At 41.5% G+C, this 27,987-nt stretch overlaps 1 protein-coding gene and 1 non-coding gene across 2 annotated transcripts; both read left to right on the top strand.

The window, feature by feature from the left end:
• Positions 1 to 27,987, top strand: LOC125132061 (cytochrome P450 2J2-like). The gene is made up of 9 exons (XM_047788864.1): positions 1 to 332; positions 8,438 to 8,600; positions 11,945 to 12,094; positions 12,491 to 12,651; positions 15,113 to 15,289; positions 17,109 to 17,250; positions 17,985 to 18,172; positions 24,772 to 24,910; positions 27,339 to 27,987. Exons 1-9 carry the CDS (start codon positions 123 to 125, stop codon positions 27,515 to 27,517), a joined length of 1,509 nt encoding a protein of 502 aa, XP_047644820.1. The 5' UTR covers positions 1 to 122; the 3' UTR covers positions 27,518 to 27,987.
• On the top strand, positions 27,788 to 27,894 carry LOC125134852 (U6 spliceosomal RNA). Its single transcript, XR_007136839.1, has one exon. It is a non-coding gene; the product is annotated as a U6 spliceosomal RNA (small nuclear RNA).

Here is a 27,987-nt window from a genome sequence, read left to right on the forward strand (position 1 = left end):
GAACCCGGCCAGGATTGGGGTCTGGTAGCGGAGCTGGCAAAGTGGGCGGTGTTAGGAGTGCAGTCAGACAAGCCTGGACCATCTTTGGCTCAAACCGCAGAATTGCTGGAGATTTCGCAGCCATGACCCCGGCCTTGGACTCCCTGGCTGAGGCTCTCTGGACCGCTCTCCGTCCCAGCACTCTCCTGCTGGGTGCCGTCGCCTTTCTCCTCTTTGCCGATTTCCTCAAAAGGCGGAGCCCAAAGAACTACCCGCCTGGGCCCCCGCGCCTGCCTTTCGTAGGCAACTTCTTCCATCTGGACGTTGAGAAGGGACACCTGGCACTTCAGCGGGTAGGAGAGAGCAAAGGTGGCTGGCCGCGTCCTGACCCTGATTTGAAGAACGAGGGCCATTCCGGGTACCCAGGGCGAGAGGACTTGGGGGGGGAGGGGAGCTCTGACGCTAAAGCTGGAACCCGGGTCCACCCGGCTTTGAGCCTGGTTCTCCTCACCGTCAACTGACGTGATTCCACCTCCCTTTTCTAGGGGTGAAACGTTGTTAACTGTTTACCATTTAAATGTGGCAGAAACGATATGTCAAGACATTTAATTGTGCGTCCTGTTACTTTTTTTTAATTGTTATTTCCTCAATACAGTTTTTTGGGGTTTTTTTACCGTACAGCATGGTGACCCAGTTACACATACATGTATACATTCTTTTTTCTCATATTATCATGCACCATCATAAATGACCAGACATAGTTCCCAGTGCTGAACAGCAGGATCTCATTGCTAATCCATTCCAAAGGCAATAGTTTGCATCCATTAACCCCAAGCTCCCAATCCACCCAGCTCCCTCCCTCTCCGCCTCAGCAACCACAAGTCTATTCTCCAAGTCCATGATTTTCTTTTCTGTGGAAAGGTTCATTTGCAGCACTGTTCACAATAGCCAAGACATGGAAATAACCCAAACGTCTTGTTACTTATGAGCAGAATATCCTATTCATGGTATGATCGCCTTGTTATTTAAAATATTATTATCCTTGGGGGGGGTGCTATACTTTCCCTCTCTGAGGCTCCATTTCCCATGTGTAAAGTGGTGATACTACTACCTAAATTATCTTTATTCAGCTGAATTCCTCCCATCACCACAAGGACTGAGCACCACAAGGATCCTCAGTCTCCTCGATCTCATCATGTTTAAACATCCTTCCTCTGCTTAGACTTTCTTAGTGCTTCCTGCTTCTTCCCAGAGTTCATAGCAGGTAGGGAACCACTAGGCACCCTTCTTGTAGCCTCTTTTTATTTCTTTATAATCATCTCCCATCAGGACTCCCTAACAGTGGCTACTCTGAGGTCCTTAAAATTCCCTCCAACATCCAACATTTTCTTAAGACTCTTCAGCTGCTTCCCTGCTTCTCAGCACAGATGCCTTGCTAACAGACTGCATGGTGATAGATAGTTGTAAACATTAGATAAAAGAGTGAAACTTCAATATTAATATAGCTTATAGCGGGTGCTCAACAAGTAGTAGTTCCCCTTTCCCTAAAAATGCCTGGAACACTTTGAACAAAAGCCCATGATATAAATTCAAGTTGGAGAAGGTTTTTTCACATTCTGGGAGAAGCACCCAATTGATACCACTCAGTGACAGGATTAGTCCATAGAATTTTAAAGCTAGGCTCTTAAACCTGTACCTTTGTTTAAAAAAAGTGTTGTTTAATTTCCAAGTATAGGGAGACTTTCCTCTTTTTTTTTTTCTGTTAATGATTTCCAGATTGAGTCCATTGTGGTCAGAGGACATACTTTGTGTGATTTCAATTTTGAAAAAAACACATAAGGTTGGTTTTATGACCTAAGATACAGTCCCATTACATACTTGAAAAGAATGTATATTCTGTTGATAATGAGTGGAGTATTCTATATGATATGTCAGCTGGATCTTATTAGGTGATTGTTATGTTTAGCCCTTCTGTACCCTTGTTCACTTTTTATCTCCTAAGTCTACCAATTACTAAAAGAGGCATGTTGAAGTCTCCAACTATAATTACAGGTTTGTCTATGTCTCTAATCGGTTCTATTAGTTTTCCTTTATGTATTTGGCAGCTCTTTTACTTAGTACATACATATTAAAATGGTTATGTCATCTCGGTGAATTGCCTCTTTAATTATTATGTAATACCCCTCTTTATCTCTGATCATATTCTTTGTCTGAACTTTAGCTGATATGCTATTGCCACGCTAGCTGTCATTTGATTAGTATCAGCAGAGTATATGCTTCTTTATTCTTGCACTTTTAACCTATTTATATGGTTAGATTTGAAATAAGTTTCTTGTTGATAGTATATAGGTGGCTCATTTTTTTATTCTGCCCATCTCTATATTTTAATTGGTGAACTTAGATCTTTAATGTAATTGTCGATATAACACTTAAATCTGCCATTTTGCTATTTGTTTTCTGTGTCTCACTTTCTTTTTTATTCCTCTATTTCTCATTTCCTGTCTTTTTGTGGGTCACTTAGCATTTTTTGAGAATTTCATTTTAATTTATCTGTAGTGTTTTTGAGTACATCTCTTTGTATTGTTTGTTATGTACATGCTGTAGAGTTTACATGCCATGTATACATAGCTTATTGTATCATCTGACATTCTTTCCAGGTTTTTTTCTCTTGGCCATGCCCGCAGCATGTGGAAGTTCCCACGCTAGGGATTGAACCTGCAGCAGCAACCTGAGCTGATGCGGTGACACAGGAACCTTAACCCACTCTGCCACAAGGCACTCTTATGTTGTTTCCATTTTAATGCTGAGGAAGCTAACTGAAAACTGTCAAGTGATTCACCTGTTATTCAAAATTGATAATGGCCAAGCAAGGACTTGAATCCAGCACTATCTGACTCCCACCTAAGTCTCTACTTACACTACCTGACTTTTCATGATACCGTCACAGCAAAATTGATTTATTCAGGGATTTGTTTATTCAACAGATATTTATGAATTGCTTATCATGGGGCAGGCACAGTACAAGGCATTGTGTGATGAAATGTGTGGTGTGATATTTTGGTAACCAAATAAGATGATATTAGGTGGGATCACTGTGAATGGGAAACCCTGGGGATAACCTCCAAGGAATGTTGAAGTAAATTTGAGTAAACTTGAAAAGAATGGTGGGCAAGTGGCTCCATGGAGTAAAGGGGACAAGAGATTTTTAAGTATGGAAAATGACATGAGCTAAAACACAGTAAGAGGGCAGTAAGGAAACTCGCCTGTTTGTATGGCATTATGGAAACCTCATTTAATTTTCCCCCATTTTATATTTTTTCTCTGCCATAGCTATATGGCTTATTAGAGGAGCATTTATGTAAATAAGAGAAAATCTTATTGGACTATGTTGAGGAAATGGAAGATAGCATAGGTAGATATATTAGTGAGGCTATTCATTGAGCTGCTTGCAACAAAAAAGACCCCAAGATGCAGTGGTGTCTCTCTCTCACAAGTGAGTTCAGATGTAGGCAGGGAGATGAGGACGGGAGGGCTGCTTTGTACCGCAAGATCATCCAGAAACTCCAGTTCCTTCTATCTTGTTTCTCTGGTCCTGCAACACCACCATGTGCGAGTTCTGGTCCACGGAAAGGTGAAGGGTTCAGGCAGTGAGAAGCAATTTTCCTTTAGGGACATGACCTAGAAGATGTACACATCTCCAGTACTCACATCTCTTTGGCCACACCTAGAGAAGCTGGGAAATGTGGTTTCTGATTGGGAATTCATGTGGTCAGCTAATCCTTAGGGAGCTCTATCACTCGGAAGAGAGGCAGAGAATATCTTCATGCTTTCATTTAAGGATGAGACATACAGACTTAGTAGAGAAAGCCCAACTTTATGCCCACCAGCTATGCACGAATCTCTGTGCCTCTTTTTCTGAAAACAAGGAATACATTGTATAGTATTATAAGCATCAAGTAAGTCCATCAATATCAGTTTACTGCCAGGGTGCCTAGCACATGGTTGATGCTTATTTCTATATCTACCACTCTCACCCTTTCTTCAAAAGTTTAGATTAATAAACTCAAGGGAAGCCAGTGGTTGGTTGCACACCAGGCGTCACTTATCTGGCCCGACTCCAGGGCTCCATCAATCCACTCTCTGGCTACTTCCCCTCCCTTCCTTTATCCTATCTTACCAGAGTATTCTTTTGCTAAAATACACTTCCAAGTTGATTTATAATACTAAAGTGATTATTACTTTTAGTATTGTGGTTATTTATCACACAAACCCAAAGATGAGATCTAGTAATATCTGTTTTATAGATTTGGAAACTGAGACACAAGGAAGTTAAATAACTTGACCAAAAATCAGATAGTAACAAGCAGAAACTTAATACAGATTTGTATGACTTCAAAATTAAATCCTTAAGCACTCATTAAATTACTTCTCCTATTGAGTTTTCTTTCTTTTGTTTTTTAGGGCTGCACCCATGGCATATGGAGGTTCCCAGGCAGGAAGTCAAATCAAAGCCACAGACACAGCAACACGGGATCTGAGCTGCATTTACAACCTACACCAAGCTCAGGGCAACACCAGATCCTTAACCCACTGAACGAGGCCAGGGATCAAATGTCCTCATGGATACTAGTTGGGTTCCTTACCACTGAGCCACAATGGGAACTCCACCTATTCAAATTTCTAATTGCAAATAAAACAACATCCAAAATATTTCACTGACATCCTTGTTCCAGCTCACATTACCCTGCCAACCTTGTCTCCCATCTCCCTACTCAGAGCTATATTTTCTAGAAGACTATCATGGTCCCTGGTCCTTATATGCTTTCTGACTTTCTCCCATTTAATAATTTACTGTTAAGAATGATGATACGAATCAATTACCTATGTATATGCCCCATTAGATTGCAAGCATTTTAAACTTAAGGACCTGTACCCCTAGCATCTAGACCTGACCCACTACAAGATTCATGTGCTCTTTAATGACTCTTTTCTTTAGTTAGACAGGAGAGCTCACTTGTTCCTGAAAGCCCACATTTTCCTGTCTGTGCAGTCGTACATGCTACTTACACATACTAAAAAGTCTTTGCCTTCATGATATATGTCCTTTGCTGGCACCCTGACCTTCACTTAGGATCTGGCCCAAATACCATCTCCTTTTAAAACTTTTATCCCATATCAGGTGTGGAAATTAACCTTTTCTTTCAGTAGTTTCATGCCCCTTGCTCCAGCATTAAAAACATATATCATCTTCTGGTATGTGTTAATTTTTCTGTAGTCAGCCTCTCCCAAGAGACTTTGACATATTAGGAAAACACCACACATATTGATCTGGGTATTGCCCCCACTTAGAGCAAAGTCAGAAGGTGCCTGACAACTCTGAAGCATTTCATAAAAACTTATTGGTTTGAACTAGAATTTGATTTCCACAGACTGTTCTCAGAAACCTGGTATAACTCCAGGAACTCCTGTGAAACCAGGAGTCTTAACAGAAGTCTGTGGGCCCCAGGGCACTAGTGAACCCTTGAAACTGGATGTTTGCAAACTGTATTCATGGTACAGGATTTTCCTGGAGAGCAGATCCATGACAGAGGCTGGATTTTCAAAGGATTCTATGAGTCAAAAAGTGCACAAATTACTTAGCAAGCTTTATTTCAAATGCCCTTAGGTTTCTTTTTGTGTGAGCTTTATTGGATAGAAACAGCTTTTAATTACAAAAGAAATACAGACACATTGAGACAATATTTTAATATATAATTTAGTGAGTGAGAGAGAGAATCTTATCCCCCATTGTGTTTGACTCCCCCACTACACACACACACATTGCTCAGTGCTACTGAGTGATCAGAGGAATAGACCCTCTCACCAATCGCTAGTGGGGTAAGAAATGGTTCACTCTGCCTTTTCTCCTTTTTCTCCTTTTGTGTCTTTGCTCAATTGGTTTTTGAGTTTAAGAACTGAGATCAAATAGAATCTCCCTCAACTTTATGTCTCCTGGTTCAATCTCTTGTCTCACTCTCAGCTTTCTATCTTTTTATTCTAAATATTCATTTTGCTTTACTTTATTAAGTGCTTAATATTACATTTGATATTTTTGTCCTTAATATTGTTTCCTGTCTTCTATTACTTGTATTTGCCTTTTATTGCTCAAAATTGCTACTATTTTAACCTTTTTCTCTTTATTTTTCTATTTTCATTTTTGATTTTAAGCCTGTTTTAGCCTCCTGAACCACCTTACTTTTAACCTCCTTTTTTCCCTTACATTATTTATTTTTTAGAAAGACTAGTTTGTTGTCCTGCATTGAAATTATTCTCTATCTTGTAAAGTCTTCTGAGATGACTGTGGGCCATCCATTTACCTCCATGTAAGCAGTTGGCACAGTGACTGGCACTTAAGAATAGGTGGACATCACCGTCATTGGTAACAGGGCTGCAGGAGGTCATGAGACCTACCCACGTTCACATAGTTGATCATATGAAAGTGTTTATCCAGTTCACTTAGACTAGAAATATACATGAGCAGAGGGTTGACAGATAAAACTCTGAAGGATTTCATTTCAGTAAATGCTAATGGCATGCTCACTTCCTTCCAAGGACAAGCTGATTCTGAGTTGTGTACATGGTCAGTTAGGAGTCATTTAGCTTAATCTGAGATTTTCAGCAGTTCCTAAAAAAAAAACATTATTGCTTATTCTGCATTAGTTATGAAATTATTTTTGTAAAACCTTAGAATTTCATCTAGGCTTTCAGCAAGATGAAATTTAAAATCTTGATGTATTCAGACTCATTTCTTACAACAAAGATGTGTACTTTAGAGGCCAACCAGCTTGCATTGGAATCATGTCTCTGCCTTTTCTAATAAGACAGGACATACTGTGCTCATAACAAACGTTGACGGAGGTCTCGGCTCCAAAAGGACAGTGAGTTCAGGCTCAGTCTTTACTGTGGGAGCAGAATGGTGGAATGAGACTAGATCCATGGGATTTGCTCTGATGGGGTGACATAGTCCAGGGACCTCAGAGTGACGTGGAGAACATAAGTGCTGGGAGGTTGGGGAGGAGGGCCCACAGACACTGGCAGAAGTTAGACGTTTTGTTTGATACTATGGCCTGCAGCTAGACACAGCCTTGCAGACCAAAGGCAGCGGCAGGGTCGACATAGATTCGTCTCTTAAATAAATAAGTCAGAGAGATTTTGATTGAGGGCCATTTACTGCACTTTAAGCCATCCTTGCACATACCTGCCCATTGTGTACCCTCCTGACACACCCACACACTCTAACTTTCCTCCTCCCTCTTCTTCTCCCCACCCCCTCTTTCACATTCTCACTTTCATTCTCTCACATCCACTAAACTCTAAGGTCCTAGCTCTATCTCAGTTTCATGGTTTTGTCTTGAAATCTTATATAATACCTGCCATTTTACCTCCAATACCCAACAGCTTTGTCACCTTGGCTAAGCTCCTTCTGCTATGATTCATTTTCATTATGAAAGTGGAAGAAAATTATTACTACCTTAGGTAGTTGTGAAGTTAAATGAGATACAACACGAAAGGTGCTTGTCATGGCACCCGGTGCATGTGGTTGTCTGTGATCACGAGAGCCTCTCTCACACGTCATCCTGTGCTCTGTCCTCTCTGTCATCGTAAGCAAGTGCACCCATGTCACTTTGCACACAGGGGCCATTCATTCCCCAGACCCTCAAGTGGCTCTCTGCCAGGTACCAGAAAACAAAGTGCCTTTCACATTGCTGCTCTCAATTTCTTCCTCACAGAGAGCTTTGAGGGAGAAAAAGGTTTCTGAGTTTATAGCTGGGGAGCTAAGGCTGAAAACGAGTGAAACAACTGTTCTAAGAGCTCAGAGCTTCAACTATTGAGTTAAGATGTGCACATGGCTATGGAGCTTATGTGCTCATCTCCATGCCTGGACCAGCCCAGTGGTGATTTTCTGTCACCTAGAACATGTTGAGGAAAGGGACATTCTCTTCTGGTCAAACAGATGTGATTTACTAACAAGTCCATGCTCCCTCCACCAGACATTCACTCAACACATCCCAGCCTTTGCTGGTGAGTCCCATGTACTGAAATGCACTGCCTTCACTTGACTCCAAGATGCTTAAGGTTAGAGATCCTGTTGATTTGATTATAGTGATAGCTTTATGCCTGGTTCCTAGGACACATGGGGAATCTTCAATTTGAGGAGATTAAACATATGAATAGACGTTTATGAGGAATGTCCAAGTCCTGTAGTGGGTCCAACTCAAGTCTAGTTGAGAGGAGGAAAATGGAAATAAGGAACATTCCCTTCAGATGAGATGCACAAACACACACACACACACACACACACACACACACACAAACATGCACACACAGGCTCCCCTCAATACAAGCCTCCCCAGTTACACACACCCTCCATTCCGAGATACACAGATATCTGCATATTTAATTATTTACTGTTTTTCAGTTTGTGAAGAAATATGGGGATATTATTAGCCTGGATTCCAGTGTATTTTCTTCAGTTGTTATAACTGGATTGCCCTTAATCAAAGAAGCCTTTGTCCATCAAGACCAACACTTTGCAAACCGCCCCATGATCCCTACCCAAGAACGTGTCTTTAAGAAAAATGGTAAGTCTCTGGACTAATGGAAGATGCGTATGTTTGATATCCTGTGGTCTGTGAAAGCTGCCATTGCGACTATAATTCTCTGGCACTCCCTGGGGCCAGGCCCATCACAAAACTCCTGCCCCTAAAGGAAACTGAGTGCTGGCATTTCCCTGTTCAAGGCTCTGGCAGGATTAGCACTGATGTCAAGGATTTGGGAGAAGCTGTGTCAGCTGCATGAACTTGCTCTGGATATTTGATAAACAAGTATCCACATCACCCAATGACATGATGTGTTTTTAAGCAGAAGAAGAGGCAATGCATTTTCAATCTCTCTTTCTGCTTTCCTTTCAAATCTCTCACTCTAGGAAAATGGATGCTTCTTCCTGCTGATTGTATGACCCCTCCTGCCTCTGGTTCCTTATGCTTTGTTATTAAGGCTGTGCCCCACTAGGTGTCTTGAGTCTTCCAGGCAATGTTTCAACAGTTTGACATAAATACTTAAAATGGTCATTAAATATACACACATTTAAAAATCTAAATGAAAAAGCCAAATCAATTCTTTGACAAAAGCGCCATGTTTTTCTCAATTTCCCTTTGAAATGTTTTTGTCCATTAACTCTTCATCCAATGTATTGCCATATGCCATCTGCCATATGAAGCCTGTGCTAGACACCAGTGCTATCACTGCGAGTAGAAGAGACAAAATCTTTATTTTTCTGAGCTTTACATTTCATTCATTCAGGAAAACAGTATCAATCACACTAGTAATTTTAGGCCTTAATGTTATGAAGATAAGGGCAGGGTACACCTATTAGGGGCACCTAATCAGTAAAAGCTAATATAAGTAAGTGACATTTTAATAAACCGAAGAAGCATTCAGGCAGAGGGAATAGAATATGAAAAGTCTCTGGAGTTCCCTGGTGGCTTAAAGGGTTAAGAATCTGACATTGTCATTGCTGTGGCTAGGGTCCCTGCTGTGGTGTAGGCTGGATCCCTGGGCCAGGAACTTCTGCATGCTGTGGGTGTGGCAAAAATAAAAAATAAAATAAAAATAAAGTGGGAAGAAGGACCGAAACTGAGGAATTTAAAGGTGACCAATGTTACAAGCACAGTGATTAAATGGAGATAATGGCTAAGGTTGGCCAGGAATAGTTCATGAAAGTTCTTGTTAAGGGTGTTCCTTTTTATCCTAATAACAATGGAAACTCTTGAATGGTGTAAGTAGAGAAAGGAATCATCATATTTACATGGTACATTTCAAAGACTTATCTCAGCTGCAATGTCAAGAATGGAATAAAGAGACCTAGAGATTATTGCAGCATTTTAGTTTAGAGAAGATGGTCTCTTCAACTAGGGAGGTGGCAGGAAATGATAGTAGAGTAGGTTAGACCATGGTCTGGCCATGAAGATACGTGGATTTAAAGCAGATGCTTAAATGTGTGGGTAAAGGAAACAAGGAGCACTTGGAAGAAGACAAGGTGTTGGCTGGCTTGCGTGGGGAGTTTAATGGAACAAATCATGAATTCTGTCAAGGATATGCTGACTTTTAAGCCAGGAAAGTCAAGCAGACTCTTGAACATATGTCTGGAGCCGAGAACAGAAATCAATGTTCACTATTGGTAGATGTCATTTAAAATTTTAGGAGATGATGAAATTTTCCTAGAAATGGAGGATGGGGTAAGTAGAGAAGAGGCTTCAGACCTAATCTTGAAGAACTTCATCATTTCAGAATTTGATAAAAGCAGACAAGATCACAAAAGATATGGGAAGTTCTTTGTGGTCAGAGAATTAGGAGGAAAATTGGAGAATTGTGTCGTGAACACCATGGAAGAGTGTCTCATGCCATTCCCATATCAAGATGAGATTAAGAAGTATCCTGCAAATGACATTATTTTCTCCTTTTCTGTGGCTGAGTAGTATTCAATTGTATACATATACCATATCTTCTTAATCCATTCATCTGTCAATGGACATTTAGGTTGTTTCCATGTCTTGGCTATTGTGAATAGTGCTGTGGTGAACATGCAGCAACATGGATGCAACTAGAGACTCTCATATTGAGTGAAGTAAGTCAGAAAGAGAAAGACAAATACCATATGATATCATTTATATATGAAATCTAAAATATGGCACAAATGATCCTATCTACAAAACATGTCATGAACTGGAAGAGCAGGCTGTGTTTGCCATTGGGGATGAGTGAGGAAATGGGATGGATGGAGAGTCTGGGGTTAGTATTCCATTTGGAATGAATGGGCAGTGGAGTCCTACTGTATAGCATGGGGAACTATGTCCAGTTTTAAGGGGTAGAGCATGATGGAAGACGGTACAAGAAAAGGAATGAATATATATGTATGGTTGGGCCACTGTGCTGTACAGCAGAAATGGATACAACACTGTAAATCAACTATAGTCTAATCTAAAAAAAAAAAAAGGGGGAGTTCCCGTCGTGGCGCAGTGGTTAACGAATCCGACTAGGAACCATGAGGTTGCGGGTTCAGTCCCTGTGCTTGCTCAGTGGGTTAACGATCCGGCGTTGCCTTGAGCTGTGGTGTAGGTTGCAGATGCAGCTCGGATCCCGCGTTGCTGTGGCTCTGGCGTAGGCCGGTGGCTACAGCTCCAATTCAACCCCTAGCCTGGGAACCTCCATGTGCCGCAGGAGCGGCCCAAGAAATAGCAACAACAACAACAATAACAACAACAAAAGACAAAAAAAAAAAGAACCCTTAATTGGATAGCAGGAAGGGCCATTTCAATTTTCCCCTCTGTTGTTTTGTCAGTATAGATTGTTACACTTTCTTAGTTGCTTGGGTCATTCACTTATCTTTTAAGGTCCAGCTTAAACACTTGCCTCCTTGTAAGTATGGAATTTGTCTAATCCATGAATGCATTCTTAGTACATAACTTTATTAGTATATAACAAATAGTTATATATACTTAGGTGACAAATAAGGTCATACTATACTATATAATGCTATACTTAGATCACAGCATAGCTTTGGACTCAGGCAGACTTGAATTTGAATGCTGATTCAATTGCTTACTAACACTGTGACCTTGCAGAGTTTATTTTTTCCCTTGTGCCTTATTTTTCTCAACAAAATTGGGGGTAGGAAGGTGTCAGTAATGAGTAAAAACCTCTCAGAGAAGTTTTGTGAGTACTAAATTACATAATGCATTAAAAATGCAATGTTCCTGGCTTTGAAAGCAATCAGTAATGCTAGCCATTATATTCACTGCTTTGGGATTATTTCTCTGAATGGTTTGCAAGTGCTTTAATGCCCTTCTCCCAGAGTCCATTTGATACATGTCCCCCATGGGTCCTGTTGGATTTCTTTTCATAATGTTGACTTTCTTTTTTCCAGGACTAATCATGTCCAATGGCCAGATATGGAAGGAGCAAAGAAGGTTCGCCCTGACAACACTGAGGAATTTTGGTTTAGGAAAGAAGAGCTTAGAGGAACGCATTCAGGAAGAGGCTCAGTACCTCATCCAGGCAATAGGAGAGGAGAACGGTGAGCATGTCATAGGACAGGTGCTGGGATCTGTGGTTCTTTCATTCACTAACCAGGTGCCCAATAATCACCTATGTGCCTGTCCTGCATCCAGCACAGCATAGGGCACTGCAGGGATAAGAGAGCAGAGTTAACCATGACCTTCCCTCATGGAGCTTGAGAATTATGCACAAGAAGATGGATATGGAGCATATTGATGATTTTAAATGCTGGCCATCAGTTTGACTTCCTAGGCATTGACTGAGGACTTGCTGTGTGTCAGACCCTAAATAGGATGCAGGGGCCACAGTCTCAGAGGTGGTTCTGAACTTGATATGTCATATATCATGTAGAGGGGTCTCTGAGAAGAAATAGAAACAAGCCATCTGAAGGGTCCATCTTTTCCTCTGCCTCCAGGACAGCCTTTCAACCCTCACTTCAAAATCAACAATGCAGTTTCCAACATCATTTGCTCCATCACATTTGGGAAGCGGTTTGACTACCAGGATGATCAGTTCCAGGAGCTGCTGAGGCTGTTGGATGAAGTCACATGTCAGCACACATCAGTGCAGGTCCAGGTGAGGCGGTTTTCACCTCCTATCCTGGATAAAGGTGATGGGCTGATGTCAGACACAGATGGGGACTTCTTTTTTTTTTTTTCTTTTTTAGTTGAAATGTAAGCTTTTGTAATCGACTTCAACACATACTTATTTGAAATCAATCTGTTGACTTTAATGTTTTTTATAATATTTCAAATATTTCCTATAGACAAAGAACATTTCTTACGTTCATGTAAAGTACAAAACTTCACTTTACACGCACCTATGCACTTATGTTGTTTTCTTTAAGAAGCACCCTCTCACCTTTGAGTCCCTCCTCTCCCTGTGTCTCCCTAGCCCACCATCTCCATCCTCCCTCAGAAGTACCCTCTGTGCCTGACTCTCGTTTGGCACATTGTTTAGAGATTCATATGTTAGTTGCCCTATTTTATTTTAGGTAATTTCTCGTGTATGACTAGATCTCTCTTTGTTATTTGATTCTCTGTGATGGACACTTAGGATATTTCCAGTTTGGGGATGTTATGAATAAAACTGCCATGAACATTCTTGTCCCATCCTTCGTGTGGACACATCCATTCGTTTCTTTTCCACGTAAACCTGAAGGCAGGAGTTCCTATTGCGGCTTAGCTGGTTAAGAACGCAACTAGTATCCATGAGGATTTGGGTTCAATCCCTGGCCTCACTCAGTGGGTTAAGGATCCAGCGTTACCACAAGCTATAGCATAGGTTGCAGATGAGGCCAAGATACAGCACTGCTGTATCTGTGGCTTAGGCCTGCAGCTGCATCTCCAATTCAACCCCTGTTCTGGGAACTTCCATATGCCACAGGTGCAGCCTAAATACATCAATAGACAAACCTGAACATAAAAATACTTAAAATTTTCCCAAGTGGTTGCAAGAGTTACACGCTCATCAATACTTGATATTAACAACCACGTAGGGTATGAATTTAAGGAATTCACATTTCACCCCATCCTTGGTGGGTCCCGGCCTCCACTTTTGTCCTGCTAGACCTCTTAGTTTGTCAAAAACTCTGCTCAGCTTCTTGGTCTCTCACCCACTTTTCTGAATTTGAAAGACATTTTGAGGGGAAAATCAACCCCAGGTGTTGAGATAAACCCTCTTGCACCTAAAAGCAGATTTATTTGTATTTATTCCTGACAAGCAGCATTGCCTGGAGCTTTAGGGACCCATCACACCAAAACTGATAGAGCAGTTTGCATGATTCCTGGCACATTAAAGAGGCATAATGAGTGTGAGCTATTATGAGTATTATCAATGTTATTTTTGAATAGCCTTCCATAGTCTCACTTTGTGGTAGTCCCCAACTCATTAATTCTGTTTTACTCCCTCCTGCTAGGACAGAACCCAGGAAATCATGAGAGTTAATTGGGTACCCAGCCTACTGTTCTCAGGGAAAACAAATTCCTGGGAAGGTCGAATGGGGCAGTGAGGCAGGTTAAAGAAGCATTTCTTAGAGACCCAAAATAGACCAGGCACTTTGGATGGACAACTGCACATACTTTACTCAGTTAATTTTTACAACAATCCTCTAAAGATGAAATTAAGCACCTTGATATGGAAGTAGCCAATAGGAATGTGTAAGCAAATTTACATGGTGGTCACTGGCTTTGTGTTAAGTGCTGTGTGGATCTCATGTCATTTGATCATAAAAATTACCTGAGGCCCCATTGGGAGCAAGTTAAATACTGAAAAAAACACATAATCATCATAATAATCATTATTACCAAAGACATAGCCAGAAAGCAGCAAGTCTAATATTCAAATCCATATCTGTTATCATTTTAAGACTAGACAGTTTTCCCTAATATTATGTGATCTATTGTCTACCAGATATTATTTGAGAAAATATACTCAGAATTGACTTTATTAAAAATGTCTTCCTACATGGAGATTATAGTATAGTAGGAATGGAAATAGAAAGAGGGTACCAGAAGTGCTGCTGATTACAGGATGATAGAGCAAGACAGGCTTTTGATGGAAGGAACAGCAAATGCAAAGGCCTAACTATGAACATCCTTGATGTGACCACAGAGACCCATGGAACTGGATTGGAAAGAGGAAGAGAGTGTGAGATGGCCGGGAGTGATTAAATTGTTAAATGATCCCCCTGGCAGCTCAGTGGACAATAGTCTGGGAAGGGTGTCAGGGATAGAATCAGGAAAACTGTGGGAGGCTTTACAGCATCCGGGTGAGAAACATTGGTGGATTGTACAAGGATGACAAAGCAGGTGGAATGGTGAGAAGAGGTCTGAAACTGGTTGTATCTTTGATGGAGTGTGGAAATGCTTTGCCAAGGGGTTGAAAAGAGGGTTGAGAGAGAGAACAAGAGTCAAGGGCAACTCCAAATGTTAAGTGTCAGCAAAGACAAGAAATAAAGAAGATGGTTTCCTTGTCTTCAAAAGTGGAAAACTAGAACCACCTTGTCTCTGTGATTCGTTTTGTTTTTCTCAATCAGCTCTACAATATGTTTCCACGAATAATGAAATTCCTCCCTGGACCCCACCAAACCCTCTTCAGTAACTGGGAGAAATTGCAAATATTTGTTGCCTGTGTGATTGAAAACCACAAGAGAGATTGGAATCCTGCTGAAGCAAGAGATTTCATTGACGCTTACCTCCAGGAAATAGAAAAGGTGAGGAAGCCAGAGTTGTTTCCTGAAATTAGTCCTTCAAGAACAAATGAGGGTACTCTTACTTTATATTGCTGCTATAACAAATTACCACAAACTTGGGAGGCCTAAAACAACACACATTCATTCTCTTGTAATTCTGGAGATCAAAAGTCTGAAACAGTGTCACTGGGCTGGCGCCGAGGTGTTGGCAGGGCTGCCACTCCTGGAGGCTCTAGGGGAGAACCTATTGATTGATATTTCAGCTGCTAGAGGCAGCCTGCACTCCTTGACTCACGGCCCCTTACTCCATCTCCAAAGCCGTCATGTATCATCATCTCTGCCACCATCCTCGCATCTTCTCTTTATGACCTTAAATTGATTAAATTGGGGCAATTTAATCAGAAGAGTCTTTATAAGAGAAGACATTATAAGGAATTATCCAGGACAATCTTCCGATATCAAGATGCTTAACATAATTACAGATAAGGAATTATCCAGGACAATCTTCCCATATCAAGATGCTTAACATAATTACATCAACTTAATTATATATAATTATATCCTTTCTGCCATAAAGTATTCCCAGGCTCTGGAGATCAGGATGTGGACATCTTTGTGGCTCACTTTTCAGCCCAGCACAGGGGAGTAAAAATAGAGGCAATATTTCATATGGTATAGGAATGACATTAACTCAGAATTGATGAGACAATTAAAAACATAGGTAAAGCTTTCATAGTATTTTGCTAGAGGTCTTGGGAAAGCCCAAACACTGCCTTTTCATAGTTTATTGTCTACCTCTACCCATGTCTGAAAGAGCTTTACACAAAAGGAAATACAAGTAATATTTCATTATCACTCGGACCTGTGCCCAGTTTCCTACCCCCTCCCCCAGCTCCCCAGGGAAGAACAGAAGTAAAACTGAATCAGATGCCAGAGTTTACCCTCGAATGGGAGGGACTTTTCCTTCCTCATCCTCATATCATCCACTTTCCTGTATGATATGAAAGAAGCAGGAAAAATGCCAAATTGAATGTTTTGCCTTTACCATAGTAACCTCTCTGGTTCATACCCGTCACTGCCTCAGAGTCATCATGTCTGACCCATCAGACCATTTGTTCCTTCACCTGGAGTAGACAGAAATGTGGATATTGTTCCATCTGCTCTCTTATTTCACCTTATTGGCATAACATTAATAGAAGCATTGACTTCTCTAAAGAAGAGACATCACTTGCTGTAAGGTGTGCAGGTGGGGACCACATGCAGAGGAATTGGATGCATTGAAACTTCTGGAGGAAGGTGCTAGAAATGCTGCAGTGCCATGAGAAATGGCTATTGGGATCAGAGACGTTTAACCTAGAAACAGAAAGATTAATGGGGAGATGTGAGAGTTGTTTCACTTTAGAGGAATTCAGTTTATTCCTTCTGGTATCAGTAAAGCATTTGATACTACCTTTTCCATCTCAAGTAATTCACAATGCCATCTGAAGGGGGTAGTTACCAACACAGAGCTTGGTAACTTTTTAAGTCATGAAGATAGTCAATGATGTGGATAATATTGGAACCCAAGGCTGTTTTTCTAGCATACAGATTGTCCAAATTATAGGTATAAAAAAAATTGTCTTGATGTTCACCCACCAAAGATATCAAAAGCTTCCAGCAGGAGATGCTAATGAAATTGCAGTAATGAGCCTTTGCCTCCTGAAATGGCCAAAGGGAAAATCATTTCTCCTGGGGTCTCTCCTTCCACATTCTCTCTAGGAATGGCCCCCCACCCCCCCGCCCTGTGTGTTATGACAACCAGAAAAATTTCTGAATAAGCCATTATCACTGTACTTTCTAGCATAAGGGCAATGCTGCTTCAAGTTTCCAGGAAGAAAACCTTATCTTTACCACCCTGGACCTCTTCTTTGCTGGAACTGAGACAACGTCAACCACGCTGCGCTGGGGTCTGCTGTACATGGCCCTGTATCCTGAAATCCAAGGTGAGCACATCAGTGGGTGGGCCTGGGCCAGGTCAGGATGGGGCCTCTGGAACCCACTTCCCCGAAGGTGGGGCCAGAGGCTATCTTGGTAGGATAGGGAGATAGGTAGGCAGTCACAGGGCCAGGTGGACTTGAGACCAGGCACCTTCTTCAGTTTTTCTATCAGGATTTTTATGGGTCCACATAACAACATATAACAGTTCCCTGTCCTCAGGAAAGCAGAGTCCATGGGGGCAGCAGTGAAGTCCATTGATATTGTGGTGAGTTCCAGGAAAGAGCTCCATTCTACTTGCATATGAAATCTGGAAAATATGGTCTTTAGCTGAGCAAACAGATATACAGCAATCTTTATTATGTAAAAAAAAAGGAAAAGAGATATTAGGGAACAATTAGCAGACCTTTTTTTCATGTGTTGGACGCTCTTGTAACTTAATTCATGTAAATATCAAAACATCCTAAAGATAAAAGTTGATTTATCCTCACTAATAAGAAAACAAAACTGAAGCTCAAAGAGTTTTAGTAATTTGCAGCAGGAATGTTGTAGAGAAAGAATTTTCACCAGATGTGTTAAACCAGGGCCCACTTTCCCCTCACATCATCCTTGAGAAGCTACAGTCTATAGAGCCTACTATAACTTTAGCCATCATAATCCTGGTTATTCTATTCCTTAGCCTAACCAGGCTCAAGGAGAGTTATGGACTAATAGAGTAATGGAACCTCCTCTGCTTTTCCAGAGAAAGTCCAAGCTGAGATTGACAGGGTGCTTGGCCAATCGCAGCAGCCAAGCACAGCAGCTCGAGAGTCCATGCCCTACACCAACGCTGTCATCCACGAGGTGCAGAGAATGGGCAACATCATCCCCCTGAATGTGCCTAGGGAGGTGGCAGAGGATACCACTCTGGCTGGATACCACCTACCCAAGGTAATTAGGGTCCTACTTGCAGCCTCAGATCTCCAAGTTTATACTTTTAAAATGGTAGGGATCTTAACTGGAAAGGTGACATGTATTCTTGTCCTCGGGAATCATCGAAATGGGGAGATAGATAGTATACTTAATATAATACTAGTTTTGTTTTTTTATATGTGATTTTCCAACATTACTTCAGCTAGATCTTAATAGGTGTTATGGAGGAGAAGGCGAATTCCTGGGTCAAAGATGTTTAGGCAAAGCCTGGCTTTTCTTAGCTGTGAGGTTGCTCGGTATTTTTACTGCGTGAGGTGCATTGTGAATCTTCCTGGTGATACAGCAGGCAGTAATCCTCAGTCAGACTCTGCCATGAGGTCTTTTCTTTGCCTTTGGAGAGCTTTCCACAGGACTGTGTACCTGCTGGATTTTATTTGGACAATTCTGCTTCACAGTCCTGGGATTATAGAATATTTAAATATGAAGGGGGATTTGAGTCCATGTGAACAAACATCACATTAATGCTGGAGATTTTAACATAATATCCTCACAAGTGTCCTTTCAGCTCTGACTTAAAGCCCATGATGGGACTATCATCTTACAAGGGAAACCAAGCCAAGCCTGAGCAGTACTAAGTATCAGAGCAGGAGAGAAAGGGACTAGTGCTTATTAAGCAGTGATTATGCACCATGGACCATACAGGCTCTTTCAAAATGTCTTGATCAGTCCTCAGAATATCCTATTATTCCCACATTGTAATTTTCAAAGCCAAGGCTCAGGGAGTTATTAATCTTACATAATTTCTCTCAGCTAAAAAATCACAGAAGTTGGGTTCCACAAGCAGACCCTTTTTGATTCCCAGGCTCATCTTTTTTTGTGCGATTAGATATTCAATCCGTTTTGAGTTTATTTTTGTGTATGGTGTAAGACAATGTTCTAATTTCATTATTATACATGTAGCTGTCCAATTTGCACAGCACCAGTTATTGAAGAGACTGTCTTGTTTCCTGAGGTAATCTTATGTTGCTACAAACTTCCCTCTTACAGAGTCCCCTGGTTGCTCAACAGATGAGGAATCCAATTTTGTCACTGCTATAACTCCAGTCACTATTGTGAATCAGGTTCTATCCCTGGCCCCATGACTTATGCATACCGCAGGTGCAGCCAACACCTAAAAAATTTTAAAACTTCTCTCTTAGAACTGCTTTTACTGTGTCCCATAGGTTTTGGATTGTCATGTTTTCATTGTCATTTTTCTTTAAGAACTTTTTGGGTTTTTTAGTGATTCATTGGTCATTTAGTAGCATATTATTTAGCCTCCAGTGTTTGTGTTTTTTACAGGTTTTTTCCTTGTAGTTGATTTTTAGTCTCCTAGCATTGTGTTTAGAAAAGATGCTTGATGTGATTTCAATTTTCTTAAATTTTCTGAGGCTTGAAATGTGGCCCAAGATGTGATCTATCCTGGAGAATGTTCCAGATGCACTTTAGAAGGGTGTGCATTCTGCTGCTTTTGGATGGAATGTTCTATGAAAATCAATTAATTCTATCTGGTCTAATGTGCTATTTAAGGCTTTTTTTAAGATTTTTATTTTTTTCTTTTGTGTGTGTGTGTGTGTGTGTGTGTGTGTTTGCTATTTCTTGGGCCGCTCCCGCGGCGTATGGAGGTTCCCAGGCTAGGGGTCGAATCGGAGCTGTAGCCACTGGCCTATGCCAGAGTCACAGCAACGCAGGATCCAAGCCGCGTCTGCAACCTACACCACAGCTCACAGCAACGCTGGATCCTTAACCCACTGAGCAAGGGCGGGGACCAAACCCGCAACCTCATGGTTCCTAGTCGGATTTGTTAACCACTGCGCCACGACGGGAACTCCTATTTTTTTCTATTATAGTTGATAGTTGATTTACAGTGTTCTGTTCATTTCTGCTGTACAGCAAAGTGACCCAGTCATACATACATATATACGTTCTTTTTCTCACATTATCCTCCATCTTGTTCCATCACAAGTGATTAGACAGTGAGTTCCCGTCAAGGCTCAGTGGTTAACAAATCTGACTAGCATCCATGAGGACCCAGGTTCGATCCCTGGCATTGCTCGGTGGGTTAAGGATCTGGCATTGTCACCAGCTGTGATGTAGGTCGCAGACACGGCTCGAATCCTGCATTGCTGTAGCTGTGTGGTAGGCTGGCAGCTACAGCTCCAATTTGACCCCTAGCCTGGAAACCTCTATATGCCATGGATGCAGCCCTAAAAACAATAACAACAACAACAAAACCCAAGTGATTAGATATAGTTCCCTGTGCTATACAGCAGGGTCTCATTGCTTATCCACTCTAAATGCAATAGTTTGCATCTACTAACCCCAAACTCCCAGTCCATCCCACTGCCTCCCCCTCCCCCTTGGCAACCACAAGTCTGTTCTCCAAGTCCATGAGTTCATTTCATTTTTGTATATAGGTTCATTTGTGCTGTATATTAGATTCTGGATGTGAGTGATATCATATGGCATTTGTCTTTCTCTTTCTGACTTACTTCACTTAGTATAAGAGTCTCTAGTTCCATCCATGTTGCTGCAAATGACATTATTTTGTTCTCTTTTATGGCTGAGTAGTATTCCATTGTATATATGTATCACATCTTCTTAATCCATTCATCTGTTGATGGACATTTAGGTTGTTTCCATGTCTTGGCTATTGTGAACATAGGGGTGCATGTATCTTTTTCAGTGAAGCTTTTGTCTGCATATATGTTCAGGAGTGGGATTGCTGGGTCATATGATATTTCTATATTTAGTTTTATGAGGTACTTCCATACTGTTTTCCACAGTGGTTGTACCAATTTACATTCCCACCAACAGTGAAGGTGGGTTCCCTTTTCTCCACACCCTCTCCAGCATTTTTTATTTGCTAACTTGTATTTTGCTTTTTTGTTTTTTTTTTTTCCTTTCGTCTTTTTTTTAGAGCTGTACCTGCGGCACATGGAGGTTCCCAGGCTAGGGGTCAAACTGAAGCTGTAGCTGCCGGCCTATGCCACAGCAACAGCAGTGTGGGATCTGAGCCACGTCTGTGATCTACACCACAGCTCATGGCAACGCTGGATCCTTAACCCACTAAGCAAAGCCAGGGATCGAACCTGCAACCTCATGGTTACTAGTTGGGTTTGTTAACTTCTGAGACATGACGGGGACTCCAATTTGTTGACTTGTTAATGATGGCCATTCTGACTGGTGTGAGGTGGTACCTCATTGTAGTTTTGATTTGCATTTCTTTAATAATATTGAGCATTTTTTCATGTGCCTATTGGCCATCTGCATATCTACTTTGGAGAAATGTCTATTCAGGTCTTCTGCCCACTTTTCAATTAGGTTGTTGGGTTTTTTTCCTGTTGAGAAAGGCTTGTGTTTTGTTATTGATTTTCTGTCTGGGTGATCTGTCCATTGATATAAATGGGGTGTCAAAGTCTCTCACTATTATTGTGATACTGTTGGTTTCTCCTTTTACAGATTTTAGAATTTGCTTTATCTGTTGAGGTGCTCCTATGTTGGATGCATATATTTATAATTGTTATATGTTCTTCTTGGATTAATCATTTGATTATTATGAAGTGCCTTTGTTTCTTTTAACAAACTTTAAAGTTTAATCTGTCTGATATGAATCTTGCTACTCCAGCTTTCTCTTGATTTCCATTTTCATGTAATGCCTTCTTTCATTCCCTCACTTTCAGTCTGTATGTATACCTAGATCTGAGTAGGTGTCTGGTAGACAGCATATGTGCAAGTCTTGTTTTTGTATCCATTCAGTCAGTTTATGTCTTTTGGTTGGACCGTTTAATCCAGTCACATTCAGGATAACTGTGAATATGTGTATGGGCTTATTGCTATTTTCTTAATTGTTTTGGATTTCTTACTGTAGGACTTTTTTCTTCCCTTCCTCTTTTGCCCTCCTTTCTCGTGATTTGATGACTATCTTTAGTGTTGTATTTGGATTGCTTTTTCTTTTTAATGTGTGTATATTTTTGGTTTGTGATTCCTAAGAGGTTTTTATATGGCATGCTATAGATAAACAAAATTGTTTCACATTGCTGGTCTCTTAATTTTAAATGTGTTTTCAGTATATGCATTTGTACTCGCCTCTCCTCATGATTGCTGGTTTTGATGTCCTATTTGTGTGTGGATGATTTCCTGCTTTTATTTTATATTTGCCTTTACTGATGATTATTACCATTTATAATTTTCTTGTTCCTAGTGTGGCCTTTTATTTTCCACCTAGAGAGGTTCCTTTAGCATTTATTGTAATGCTGGTTTGGTGGTGCTGAATTCTCTTAGATTTTGCCTGTCTTTAAAGCTTTTGATTTAAATTTCTCCACTGAGTCTAGATGAGTGCTTTTCTGGGTAGAGTATTCCAATTTTAGGTTTTTCCATTTCATCACTTTAAATATATCATGCCACTCCCTTCTGGCTTGCAGAGATTCTGTTGAAAAATCGGCTGATGGCTTTACGGCCTTATGGTGGGCCATCGTGGATCCACTACAGTATGCCTCAGTCCCTCTATGTATATTATGCTGGGAATGATCTCAAGAAGCAGAATCAGAGGAGCTTCCTCATTGGACACTTCTCAATCACCATCCCTGCAGAGTCAGGAAAAGCACCTATTTCTAAAACTATTGCATTCACTATTTTCCTCCTGATTGACCATCCTATTGGTGAAATCTGGGGTAGAAATTATTTCACAGGTGCTCTTTGCATTTTTTTGTAAGAATTCACTTAGCTACAGGATAACAGCCCAGATCAACAGACTTGTTCTACCACTGATTATTTTATGTTGACTTGAATAATCATGCTTGGAGCTGAGATTTCTCATGGACTATATGCTGCAGAGGCTAGGAGCCGTACAAGTCATGGTTCTACCTCTTCCCACCATTTGATGCTTGGCACTTTATTCAACCTCTCAGAGATTCAAATACTTTACACACACACACAAAAAAATGCATTTAAACCTACATCAAATGTGGAAGTGGAGTTCCCATTGTGGCTCAGTGGTAATGAACTTGACTGGTATCCATGAGGATGCAGGTTTGATCCCTGGCCTCACTCGGTGGGTTAAGGATCCAGCGTTGCCTTGAACTGTGGTGTAGGTTGCAGATGCAGCTCAGGTCTGGTGTTGCTGTGGCTATGGTGCAGGCCAGTAGCTGCAGCTCCAAATTGATTCCTAGCCTGGAAACTTCCATATGCCATGGGTGTGGCAATAAGAAGACACAAAAGAAAAAAAAGGTGGATGTAAAGTGAGGTCATGCATGTAAAACATTTAACATAGTATATAGTATAGAAAGTTCTCACAATAACAGTTATTATTCTTTATTAATTCACCAATCATTCATTAAGCACTTAAAATATTCAGGTCTGGGGAAGCAACAGTGAGGAAAATAATCATGCAAATTGATGACTACAAAGCATCATAACAGCCTAAGGGGGAAAAAAAACCTCTGGCTACTCTAAAGATGCAGGCTGGCTGGAATGGGGAGTGAAAGCAGGATGGAGCAGAGAAGGCTTCCAAAAGAAAGTGATGTTTGAGCTGAGGATCAAAGGAGGATTAAAAGTTAACTTCTTGACAAAGTAGGAAGGAAGAACATTCCAGGCAAGTTGAATAGCATTTTTAAAAAGCATGGAAATTAGCGGGAATACATGACATGTTTGAGAAACTTAAGAAGTTCCCTGAAGGAGGAGTGAAAGCAAAAGGAGAGGCTCAGGGCTCAGGTGATGCACCATTTGTCTAAGAGAGATGGGATTTATTGAAAGATACCTGTCAGTTCAAGGTGTGGTGAGTGGATGCCTGTGACATGATTAAATCTTATTTAAATCTCACTCTGCTTTAGCATGTGAAGCACATTGGAAGGAGAAAGAGAAGACACAGGACATAGTTAGGGAGCCATTACAGAAGTAGGGATAACCAAACTGGTTGCCTAGACCAAGGTGGCAGTGGTGGACATAAATGGAGGTGACAGAATCAAGAGAAATTTAAAGTGAAATTGACAAGCCTTGCTGAAGGGTTGGATGAAGGCAGTGTGAGGGAAAAGGAAGCAATAAGGGGGACTCCTGGATTTCTTGCTATGACCCTGGGAGGGTACTTGTTCCTTTCCTTAGGCAAGGAAATCTATTTTTAAACCTTCTGTGGACTGTACCAGACATTGGAGTGAAGAAAATGGGAGAAGACAAAGACATAGGAGACACTGTATACCTTGGAAGAGCGGCCATACTTTCTGATTCCCTGAGCAGCTAAGTTGATTTTGGTACAGAATTGACTGGCCACTGTCACATTATTCTCTCTTTGGTGCATACACATTCTCTACAAGTTCTGCACTGACAGGTCCCTATAGAGATCCACCTGCAGGGAAGAGTAGTCACACCTCCCTGGTAACATTCTCAGCAGCCAATTCCAGTCCATCATGGTAGGCTGTGCATGGCGTAGAGCAGGGTCCTAGGGCTTGGGCTCTGAGGATGATGGGTTGGGGAAGTTGAGGGAATTCATGAGCCTTGGTGTGGGAGCTGAGGAGATGCTGGCACCTCCCCACAGGGGTGCTGTATGAATCAAACCTTGCCTGAGTCTTTGCTGTCTTTTCCAGGGGACCATGGTCCTGACCAACTTGACTGCCCTGCACAGGGACCCTGCAGAGTGGGCCACCCCAGACACGTTCAATCCAGAGCACTTTCTGGAGAATGGAAAGTTTAAGAAAAGAGAAGCCTTTTTGCCTTTCTCAATTGGTAAGTTGCAATAAATAAGAATGTGGGAGTCCCTGTCTCAGTCCTTCCCCACTCTTCTCCTTGTGGGTCTTTGCTTCAGTTGGAAGGTCTCAGGCTAGCCCTGCCCAGCCTGGCTCCCTCTTGCTATTGGTTGCTCCCAGGATTCCCTGGGCAGGGCATCACCATGCCCTTACTTCCTGAGCCCTTGCCTCACTCTGGTGGAGATTTCAGCTTCATGTTGTTTTGGACCCCAGAACACTGGGGACAGAAGTTCAGACTCTTCTTGTTGCCCAGAAGGAAAGTTGGACATTTGCCATCTTTATAGAATTTTTAAATGGCTCAAGTTTTTTTAAGGGCCACCTACTCACACAGAACTAGAGCCAATTTATAAGAATTGGATGGGTTGGGACAAGGAAAGGGGCTGCTTGCTCTTCATTATGGGCATCAGGACTGACTCCAAGTGCCACAGGCTTAACTAGGTGGGATTTCCCTATACAAGTGCCCCCTGAAGAGGTCCTTTTTTTCCTTTCTAAATTATGATGACACGTTAAGAGTCTGGTTAATACATTTACATGGTGAACAATTTGAAGGGTACAAAAGAGGATGTGGTGAAAACTCTCATGTTTCCAAGCCAGCCAGAGCCAGAGGGTGTGTTAATCCAATACATTGTAAAATGAGTGAGAAAAATTGTTCATATAGTTCATGTACTGAGTTAGGTATGTTGCAGAAATTGTTCCAAGAAATTTCCCAATTCTTTAATTCTATAGATATTTCTCGAGCACCAGTTATGTTGAGCATTCAGCCCTGAGTAGATGAAAAAGAATGAAGCAGAAAAAAAAATAATAACTGTCTATGTTCCAGTGTAAAGGTACAAGCTGAGAAAGAAGTTTTCCCCTAAACCCTAGGTCAATTCTCTCATTTTACTAATAAATGAGTAACGTTACTTGATCTATTTCATCAGTGATGCCCAGACAGTGGAAGCACCAAGGAGATGATCCATGTTTGCTGTAATCCAGGCTGAAGCTTTGACAGTAATCCTTACTTTCATGCTTTTATACAAGCAAATTCATAGCTGCTGTCTTACTGGGAGTCCTGCTCAGCCATATAGTGTAGTTAGCAGAGAAACGATATGACATGTTTCACTAGTGGACAATTTTAGCTATGTGAGAATAAAAGGTTACTCATAGATCAGAGCTAGTTACTGACGGAAGCCTCACTTTAACCCTGGTTATTGAACCTCTGGGTCCAGTTGTGTCATGATATCTAGATTTGTCTATGAGAAACTTGGGTATTTATAATAAAGTGGATTTGGTGCCATTTTGACAGATTTCTTCACTTTTCTATTTGTGATGGGTAAAGAGATCAGGAGGGGGGAACAGATGTGGTAACAAGCATGCCGCTGGAAAACAGGCACAAAATTATATAAAAATGATCATTCTGAAGGATATTTCAAGTGATTAAACACTTTTGCTGATATTTAATAATTTTATTTTCTAATCTCATTATAGGCAGAGGACAAAATGGAGGCATGCATATATTAATGAGTTTCCAAGAATATTTCATTACATGGGAAATAGTAACACAGTCAACATAGAATTAATTACAGAGAATAGTTCCAGTGACTGTGTGCAGGAGAATCCTTACAAAGACAGTGAGGAAATATGTCAACACATTAGCAAGAGTTTGGTCGGGATTGTGGGAATAAAGACTTCTTTCATTGTGTTTATACATTTCACAATTCTTTTTCCTTTCTGCAATGAAAATGTATCATTATGGAGAAAGGAAGTTATTCAGACCCACACAAGAGAGATGGAGGTAGAGACCAGTGTGGGGTGTTGTAGCCCAAGTGGGGCGAGAAGAGCACTCAGGAAGGGGAGGGGGCAACAGAGACCTAGAGTGGGGGTCAGAGCACAGCCTGATGAGAGGGGGGTCTGTCCTGCAGGAGGAGCCATGGCAAGGAGAGTCCCAGCCATTAAGGAGGAAAGCCTGACACAAGGAAAAGATGCCTTACACTTGAGAAACCTTACTCTGACATTGACTTGCTTATACTTTGCAACAGTTTTAAGAATTGAAAACCTTAACACAGACTTTTGGGTTTTGTCTGCACTTGTGTTTTTTGTTTGCTAATGGATTTTGGAAAGTCTTTAGGCTGAATGCCACTTTCTAGTCAACCCAGGCCCCGCCCTTCCTCCATCTACACCCTGAACCTTCACACCTGTGCCTCACCTGCCTGCCCCCTGAAGGCTCTGGAGTGTGTGATTGTGGATTGATGCTTTCTGGGCTTGGGGGAACCCAGGTGGTTCTGATCAAATAAGCCGCGTCCATAAAGCCCCAGGCCCAGCAGGCCCGCCCCAGGCTCGGGCTTTGCCAGACATGGTAGAAGATCTCAGTCCTTGCTGGGCACAGACACCACCAGGAAGGTAACTCCTTTTACGCTTTTGTCTTGCAGGAAAGCGGGCGTGCCTTGGAGAGCAGCTAGCCAGGACTGAGCTGTTCATTTTCTTTACTTCCCTTTTACAAAAATTCACCTTCAGGCCTCCAGACAATGAGAAGCTGAGCCTCAAGTTCAGGGTGGGCCTGACCCTCTCCCCAGTCACCTACCGCATCTGTGCTATTCCCAGGGCATGAGGTTGTGGGAGGGGGAGGGGAAGAAAAGACGGGAGAATGGGCACCTCCCCCAAGGCAGGGGCTCCTGCTCAGAGGTGAGGGGACAGCATGAAGTGCCTCTGAGCACAGGTCCTAGGAACTGCACTCAGAGGAACCTGGGTCCAAACCCCAGCTTTGCCATCTCCAGTGTGGCCCTGGGCAAATCAGTTATGATATATGTGAGTCATTTGCCTTTTCATCCGGGAGATTTAAAGAGGATCATGGTTCCTTCTCTAAAAAAGAACCGCTGTAGTGCTCGCTTCAGCAGCACATATACTAAAATTGGAACAATACAGAGAAGATTAGTATGGTCCCTGCGCAAGGATGACACGCAAATTCATGAAGCATTCCATATTTTTTAAAAAGCAAAAAAAAAAAAAAACAACTGTAAAAATCAGAGGAAATAATGGACTTGAAGTGGTTTGGAAACCATAAAGCTCATCATAAAGTCA

This window comes from Phacochoerus africanus, chromosome 8, assembly GCF_016906955.1.
Source record: "Phacochoerus africanus isolate WHEZ1 chromosome 8, ROS_Pafr_v1, whole genome shotgun sequence".
Lineage (NCBI taxonomy): Eukaryota > Metazoa > Chordata > Mammalia > Artiodactyla > Suidae > Phacochoerus > Phacochoerus africanus.

Bases quoted from the DNA above. Each gene is read 5' to 3' on its own strand.
- LOC125132061 (XM_047788864.1), top strand. From the start codon at position 123: ATGACCCCGGCCTTGGACTCCCTGGCTGAGGCTCTCTGGACCGCTCTC. The intron at 12,095-12,490 runs GTGAGCATGTCA...CTCTGCCTCCAG, and splicing joins GGCAATAGGAGAGGAGAACG to GACAGCCTTTCAACCCTCAC. The intron at 24,911-27,338 runs GTAAGTTGCAAT...TTTGTCTTGCAG, and splicing joins CTTTTTGCCTTTCTCAATTG to GAAAGCGGGCGTGCCTTGGA.